The sequence below is a fragment of the Catharus ustulatus genome, chromosome 37 (genome assembly GCF_009819885.2).
Source record: "Catharus ustulatus isolate bCatUst1 chromosome 37, bCatUst1.pri.v2, whole genome shotgun sequence".
NCBI classification, from domain to species: domain Eukaryota; kingdom Metazoa; phylum Chordata; class Aves; order Passeriformes; family Turdidae; genus Catharus; species Catharus ustulatus.
In genome coordinates, this window is record NC_046257.1 from 1,117,441 (window position 1) to 1,125,285 (window position 7,845).

The following is a 7,845-nucleotide window of genomic DNA, read 5'->3' on the forward strand; positions in this document are numbered from 1 at the left end:
AATTCAGAAAAAATCAGGAAAAAAAAGTGAAAAAATCAGAAAAAAAAACGAGGAAAAAATGGGGAAAAAATAGGAAAAAATCAGAAAAATTCAGAAAAAAGAATCAGAAAAATTCAGGAAAAAAAAAAAACGGAAAAGAATTCAGAAATAAACCAGAAAAATTCATTTTAAAAATCGGAAAAAATGCAGAAAAAAATCGGAAAAATTCAGAAAAAAAAGGGGAAAAAAATCAGAAAAAAATCTAAAAAAAATCCAAAGAAGGGGATGAAGGTGGGAGGTGAGGATGAGGAGGATGAGGAGCACCAGGACTGATGAAGGCTCAGATGAGATCGGCCACGTTGAGCGGCATCTCCTCGATGGCCGTGTTGTAGAAGGTCTCGATGTCCCTCAGGGTCCGTTTGTCCTCCTCGGTCACCATGTTGATGGCCACGCCCTTGCGGCCGAAGCGCCCCCCGCGCCCGATCCTGGCAATGCAAATTAAATTAAAAATAAATCAAAATTAAATTAAAATAAAATTAAAATTAAAGTAAAATAAAATATAAAATAAAAGTAAAATAAAATTAAAGTTAAATGAAATTAAAATAAAATAAATATTCAAATTAAATCAAAAATACAATTAAAATTAAAATAAAAAATAAAAGTTAAATAAAATTAAAATAAATATTCAAATTAAATTAAAAATAAAATTAAAATTAAAAGTAAAATAAAATTAAAGTTAAATAAAACTAAAATAAAATAACTAATCAAATTAAACTAAAAATAAAATTAAAATTAAAATAAAAAGTAAAATAAAATTAAAGTTAAATAAAATTAAAATAAAATAAATACTCAAATTAAATTAAAAATAAAATTAAAATCAAAGTAAAATAAAATTAAAATTACAGTAAAATTAGAATAAAATTAAGATTACAATAAAATTAAAATAAAAAAAAATAAAAGTAAAATGAAAGAAAAATAAAGTGGAAGCCATGGCTGCCCTGAGCTAACCCGGAAGTGGCTGCCACTTCCGGGTTGGCGAATTTCCGAACTTTGTGCGTTATATAAGGCGCACCGCACTATAAGACGCACGTCTGGGTTCAGGCCAAAATTTCAGTGAACAGGGTGCGGCCTGCAGCCGTGAAGTTACTGTAACCAGGAAATTTGATTTTTAAAAAGGAAAAGTGGGATGAGAATTGGAGCAGAAATTCAGTTTTTAAAGGGAAAAAAATTCCATTTTTGGTGGGAAAATTTCGGTTTTCACCTGGAAAAATTTGGGTTGTTTTGCTCCTCCTCCTCCACCTCTCCCCAAGCCCCTCCCCCACCATTCCTACACCTGTCTTGCACCTGTGGATGTCATTAATTAATAATTCATTATTAGTAATTAATTCCTCACCTGTGGATGTAATTAATGGTTGTAATTAATTAATTAATCATTAATTATTAATGAATTGCCCACCTGTGGATGTAATTCTCGCGGTTGGTCGGGAGGTCGTAATTGATCACCAGGGAAACCTGCTGGACATCGATACCCCGGGCCTGGAAATTGGGAAATTGGGGTGAAAAATGAGAATTTTGGGAAAAATGGGGAAAAAATGAGAGTTTTGGGGAAATTCAGTGGGAAAATTAGGAAAAAAATTGAGGGAAAATGAGAATTTTGGGGAAATTCGTGGAATAAATGGGGGAAAAAAGCGGGAAAAAAGCAGAAAAAAGTGAAATTTGGAAGGAAAGATCCTTAAATTTGGGGAGAATTTGGGGGGAAATTGGGAAAAATGGGGGGGGAAAAAGTGAATTTTGGGGAAATTTGGGGTAAAATTAGGAATAAAATGGGGGGGAAAATTGTGAATTTTGGGGAAATTGGGAAAAAATGGTGGAAAAATGTGAATTTTGGGAAAAATGGGGGGAAATTGGGAAAAAATGAGGGGGAAAAATGAGAATTTTGGGGAAATTTGTGGAATAAATGGGGGAAAAAAGCAGAAAAAAGTGAAATTTGGAAGGAAAAATCCTGAAGTTTGGGGAGAATTTGGGGGGAAATTGGGAAAAATTAGGGGGGAAAAAATGGGGGGAAAATTGTGAATTTGGGGGAAATTGGGAAAAAATGGGGGAAAAATGGGAATTTTGGGGAAATTTGGGGTAAAATTAGGAAAAAATGGTGGAAAAAATGGGGGGAAAATTGTGAATTTTGGGGTAAAATTAGGAAAAAAATGGTGGAAAAAATGTAAATTTGGGGAAAAATAGGGAAATATTGGAAAAAAATGAGGGGAAAAAATGAGAATTTTGGGAAAATTTGTGGAATAAATGGGGGAAAAAAGCAGAAAAAAAGTGAAATTTGGAAGGAAAAATCCTGAAGTTTGGGGAGAATTTGGGGGGAAATTGGGAAAAAATGAGGGGAAAAAATGAGAACTTTGGGGAAATTTGGGGTAAAATTAGGAATAAAATGGGGGGAAAATTGTGAATTTCGGGGAAATTGGGAAAAAATGGTTTTAAAAAATGTAAATTTGGGGAAAAATGGGGAAATGTTGGGAAAAAATGAGGGGGAAAAATGAGAATTTTGGGGAAATTTGTGGAATAAATGGGAGAAAAAAGCAGAAAAAAGTGAAATTTGGAAGGAAAAATCCTGAAGTTTAGGGAGAATTTGGAGGGAAATTGGGAAAAATTAGGGGGGAAAAAAGTGAATTTTGGGGAAATTTGGGGGGAAATTGGGAAAAAATGGGGGAAAAAATGGGGGGAAAATTGTGAATTTTGGGTAATCTGGGGCAGGGACCCAAATCTTGAGTTTAAAAAACCCCAAAATTTTGCATTTTTGAGGAATAAAAGGTTAAAAAATTAGAATTTTTAAAATTTTTCTTAGGATTTTTTTTTGGGGATTTGTTGTGTGGGTGGGGGAGGGGTCAGAGCAGGGTGGGGGAGGGGCAGGGACCCGAATTTTTGGTCCAAAAAACCCAAAAATTTTGCATTTTTGAGTAAAAAAATCGGATTTTAGTATTTTTTTTCCAGGATTTTTTTTTGGGATTTGTTGTGTGGGTGGGGGAGGGGTCAGGGCAGGGTGGGGGGAGGGGCAGGGATGTGAATTCTTGGTTAAAAAAAACCCAAAATATTTTATTTTTGAGTAAAAAAAGTTTAAAAAATTGGAATTTTTTTTTATTTTTCCTGGGATTTTTTTTGGTTATTGTTGTGTGGGTGGGGGAGGGGTCAGGGCAGGGTGGGGGGAGGGGCAGGGACCCCAATTCTTGGTTAAAAAAATCCCAAAATTTTTTATTTTTGAGTTAAAAAAAGTAAAAAAATTAAGATTTTACTATTTTTTTTTCCGGGATTTTTTTTGGGATTTATTTTGTGGGTGGGGGAGGGGTCAGGGCAGGGTGGGGGAGGGGCAGGGACCCGAATTTTAGGTCAAAAAAACCCCCAAATTTTTTATTTTTGAGTAAAAAAAGTTTAAAAAATTGGAATTTTTTTTATTTTTCCTGGGATTTTTTTTGGTAATTGTTTTGTGGGTGGGGGAGGGGTCAGGGCAGGGTGGGGGAGGGGCAGGGACCTGAATTTTAGGTCCAAAAAAACCCAAAATTTTGCATTTTTGAGTAAAAAAAATCAGATTTTTAATTTTTTTTTTCGGGATTTTTTTTGGGATTTGTTGTGTGGGTGGGGGAGGGGCAGGGACCCGAATTTTGGGTCAAAAAAATCCCAAAAATTTTGCATTTTTGAGTAAAAAAAATTGGATTTTAATTTTTTTTTTCCAGGATTTTTTTGGTAATTGTTGTGTGGGTGGGGGAGGGGTCAGGGCAGGGTGGGGGAGGGGCAGGGACCCGAATTTTAGGTCCAAAAAACCCCAAAATTTTGCATTTTTGTATAAAAAAAATCAGATTTTTAATTTTTTTTTTCGGGATTTTTTTTGGGGATTTATTTTGTGGGTGGGGGAGGGGTCAGAGCGGGGTGGGGGAGGGGCAGGGACCCGAATTTTGGGTCCAAAAAAACCCAAAATTTTGTATTTTTTGAGTAAAAAAAAATTAGATTTTTAATTTTTTTTTTCGGGATTTTTTTTGGGATTTGTTGTGTGGGTGGGGGAGGGGTCAGAGCAGGGTGGGGGGAGGGGCAGGGATGTGAATTCTTGGTTAAAAAAATCCCAAATTTTTTTATTTTTGAGTTAAAAAAACTAAAAAAATTAAGATTTTACTATTTTTTTTTCCGGGATTTTTTTGGGATTTGCTGTGTGAGTGGGGGAGGGGTCAGGGCAAGGTGGGGGAGGGGCAGGACCCGAATTTTGGGTCCAAAAAAACCCAAAAATTTTGCATTTTTGAGTAAAAAAAATTGAATTTTTAAGGTTTTTTTTCAGGATTTTTTTTAGGATTTGTTGTGTGGGTGGGGGAGGGGCAGGGACCCAAATTCTGAGTTACAAAATCCCAAAATATTTTATTTTTGAGTAAAAAAAGTTTAAAAAATTGGTATTTTTTTTATTTTTCCTGGGATTTTTTTTTGTTAATTGTTTTGTGGGTGGGGGAGGGGCAGGGACCTGAATTTTGGGTCCAAAAAAACCCAAAAATTTTGCATTTTTTGAGTAAAAAAAATCAGATTTTAAAATTTTTTTCTGGGATTTTTTTGGAATTTGTTGTATGGGTGGGGGAGGGGTCAGGGCAGGGTGGGGGAGGGGTCAGAGCAGGGTGGGGGGAGGGGCAGGGATGTGAATTCTTGGTATAAAAAATCCCAAATTTTTTAATTTTTGAGTAAAAAAAGTTTAAAAAATTGCAAATTTTTTTATTTTTCCTGGGATTTTTTTTGGTAATTGTTTTGTGGGTGGGGGAGGGGTCAGGGCAGGGTGGGGGAGGGGCAGGGACCCGAATTTTGGGTCCAAAAAACCCAAAAATTTTGCATTTTTGAGTAAAAAAAATCGGATTTTAATATTTTTTTTCCGGGATTTTTTTGGGATTTGTTGTGTGAGTGGGGGAGGGGTCAGGGCAGGGTGGGGGAGGGGTCAGGGCGGGGTGGGGGAGGGGCAGGCACCCGAATTTTGGGTCCAAAAAAACCCAAAAATTTCGCATTTTTGAGTAAAAAAAATCGGATTTTTAAATTTTTTTAAACCAGGATTTTTTTGGGATTTGCTGTGTGGGTGGGGGAGGGGTCAGAGCAGGGTGGGGGAGGGGCAGGGACCCCAATTCTTGGTTAAAAAATCCCAAATTTTTTTATTTTTGAGTTAAAAAAAGTAAAAAAATTAAGATTTTTACTATTTTTTTTTCCGGAATTTTTTTTTGGGATTTGTTTTGTGGGTGGGGGAGGGGTCAGGGCAGGGTGGGGGAGGGGCAGGGACCTGAATTTTAGGTCCAAAAAAACCCAAAATTTCGCATTTTTGAGTAAAAAAATCAGATTTTTAATTTTTTTTTTTCGGGATTTTTTTGGGATTTGTTCTGTGGGTGGGGGAGGGGTCAGGGCAGGGTGGGGGAGGGGTCAGAGCAGGGTGGGGGAGGGGCAGGACCCGAATTTTGGGTCTAAAAAAACCCAAAAATTTCGCATTTTTGAGTAAAAAAAATCAGATTTTTAATTTTTTTTTTCGGGATTTTTTTGGGGATTTATTTTGTGGGTGGGGGAGGGGTCAGAGCAGGGTGGGGGAGGGGCAGGGATGTGAATTCTTGGTTAAAAAAATCCCAAATTTTTTTATTTTTGAGTAAAAAAAGTTTAAAAAACTGGAATTTTTTTTATTTTTCCTGGGATTTTTTTTGGTAATTGTTTTGTGGGTGGGGGAGGGGCAGGGACCCGAATTTTGGTCCAAAAAAACCCAAAAATTTCGCATTTTTGAGTAAAAAAAATCAGATTTTTAATTTTTTTTTTCGGGATTTTTTTTGGGGATTTGTTGTGTGGGTGGGGGAGGGGTCAGGGCGGGGTGGGGGGAGGGGCAGGGACCCCAATTCTTGGTTAAAAAAATCCCAAAATTTTTTATTTTTGAGTAAAAAAAGTTTAAAAAATTGGATTTTTTTTTATTTTTTCTGGGATTTTTTTTGGGATTTGTTGTGTGGGTGGGGGAGGGGTCAGGGCAGGGTGGGGGAGGGGCAGGGACCTGAATTTTAGGTCCAAAAAAACCCAAAAATTTCGCATTTTTTGAGTAAAAAAAATCGGATTTTAATATTTTTTTTCCAGGATTTTTTTGGGATTGTTGTGTGGGTGGGGGAGGGGTCAGGGCAGGGTGGGGGAGGGGCAGGGATGTGAATTCTTGGTTAAAAAAATCCCAAAATTTTTTATTTTTGAGTAAAAAAAGTTTAAAAAATTGGATTTTTTTTTATTTTTCCTGGGATTTTTTTTGGTAATTGTTGTGTGGGTGGGGGAGGGGTCAGGGCGGGGTGGGGGAGGGGTCAGGGCGGGGTGGGGGAGGGGCAGCACCCACCAGCAGGTCGGTGGTGATCAGGACCCGGCTGGATCCGGAGCGGAATTCCCTCATGATGACGTCACGCTCCTTCTGGTCCATGTCCCCGTGCTGGGGGGGGAGGGGAGGGCTCAGGGGCCGCCCCTCCCCCACCTGAGACCCCTCCCCCCACACCGAGACCCCTCCCCCACCACAGCCCCTCCCCCACCCTTTTAAATTATTTTTTTCCCCAAAAAAATCCAAATTTTTTAAGAGGTAACACCCCTCCCCCACCCTTTTAAATTTATTTTTTCTCTAAAAAAATTTTAAATTTTTAAAGGGTTAATGCCCCTCCCCCACCCTGAGACCCCTCCCCCACCACAGCCCCTCCCCCTCAATTTTAAATTCTTTTTTTCCCAAAAAAAATCCAAATTTTAGAGGATTTCTGCCCCTCCCCCACCCTTTTAAATTAATTTTTTTCCCAAAAAAATTTAAATTTTTAAAGGGTTAATGCCCCTCCCCCCACCCTGAGACGCCTCCCCCATCACAGCCCCTCCCCCACAATTTTAAATTATTTTTTTCCCCCAAAAAAAATCCAAATTTTTTGAGGGTTTCTGCCCCTCCCCCCACCCCTTTAAATTCTTTTTTTTTTACCCCAAAAAATCCCAAATTTTCACCGATTTTTTTTACCCCTTTTTTTTTTTCCCCCCAAAATAAAATTTTAATTTTTGATCCAGAATTTGGGATTTGTCCCTGCTGACCCCTGAGTGACCCCTGAGTGACCACACTGACCCCTGAGTGACCCCAGAATGACCCTGAATGACCCCAGAATGACCCTGACTGACCATTAAATGACCCCTGAGTGACCCCAGTGATCACTGACCCCTGAGTGACCCTGAGTGACCCCAGTGATCCCTGAGTGACCCCACTGACCCTGAGTGACCACACTGACCCCTGAGTGACCCCTGAGTGACCCCACTGACCCTGAGTGACCACACTGACCCCTGAGTGACCATTAAATGACCCCTGAGGGACCCCTGAGTGACCCCTTAGTGACCCCTGAGTGACCCCACTGATCCCTGAGTGACCCGAGTGACCCTGAGTGACCCCTGAGTGACCCTGACTGACCATTAAATGACCCCTGAGTGACCCCTGAGTGACCCAAGTGACCTTGAATGACCCTGAGTGACCGTGACTGACCATTAAATGACCCCTGAGTGACCCCACTGACCTTGAGTGACTCTGACTGACCCCTGAGTGACCCCACTGACCCCTGAGTGACCCTGAGTGACCCCTGAGTGACCCCACACTGACCATAGCTGACACTGTAAAATCCCTGGCGTGCATTTTCTCGGTCAGCCAGTCCCTGTGACCCCTGAGTGACCCCTGACTGACCCTCAGTGACCCCTGAGTGACCCCTGAGTGACCCCTGAGTGACCACACTGACCATTGCAGACACAGTGAAGTCCCTGGCGTGCATTTTCTCGGTCAGCCAGTCCCTGTGACCCCTGAGTGACCCCAGAATGACCCTGAGTGACCATTAAATG

The 7,845-nt window shown here is 39.6% G+C and overlaps 1 protein-coding gene across 1 annotated transcript; it reads right to left on the reverse strand.

Annotated features, from left to right (window-relative positions):
- Positions 1 to 275: 275 nt before the first annotated feature.
- On the reverse strand, positions 276 to 7,832 carry LOC117009939 (eukaryotic initiation factor 4A-I-like). The gene is made up of 4 exons (XM_033084299.1): positions 7,613 to 7,832; positions 6,341 to 6,430; positions 1,436 to 1,515; positions 276 to 464 (listed from the first exon to the last, which is right to left on the reverse strand). The coding sequence occupies exons 1-4, from the start codon at positions 7,643 to 7,645 to the stop codon at positions 320 to 322; spliced, it is 348 nt and encodes a 115-aa protein (XP_032940190.1). The 5' UTR covers positions 7,646 to 7,832; the 3' UTR covers positions 276 to 319.
- Between the last annotated feature and the right edge of the window lie 13 nt (positions 7,833 to 7,845).

Bases quoted from the DNA above. Each gene is read 5' to 3' on its own strand.
- LOC117009939 (XM_033084299.1), bottom strand. From the start codon at position 7,645: ATGCACGCCAGGGATTTTACAGTGTCAGCTATG. The intron at 6,431-7,612 runs GTCAGTGTGGGG...CTCCCCCCCCAG, and splicing joins ATTTTACAGTGTCAGCTATG to CACGGGGACATGGACCAGAA. The intron at 465-1,435 runs GTGGGCAATTCA...TTGCATTGCCAG, and splicing joins CGCGAGAATTACATCCACAG to GATCGGGCGCGGGGGGCGCT.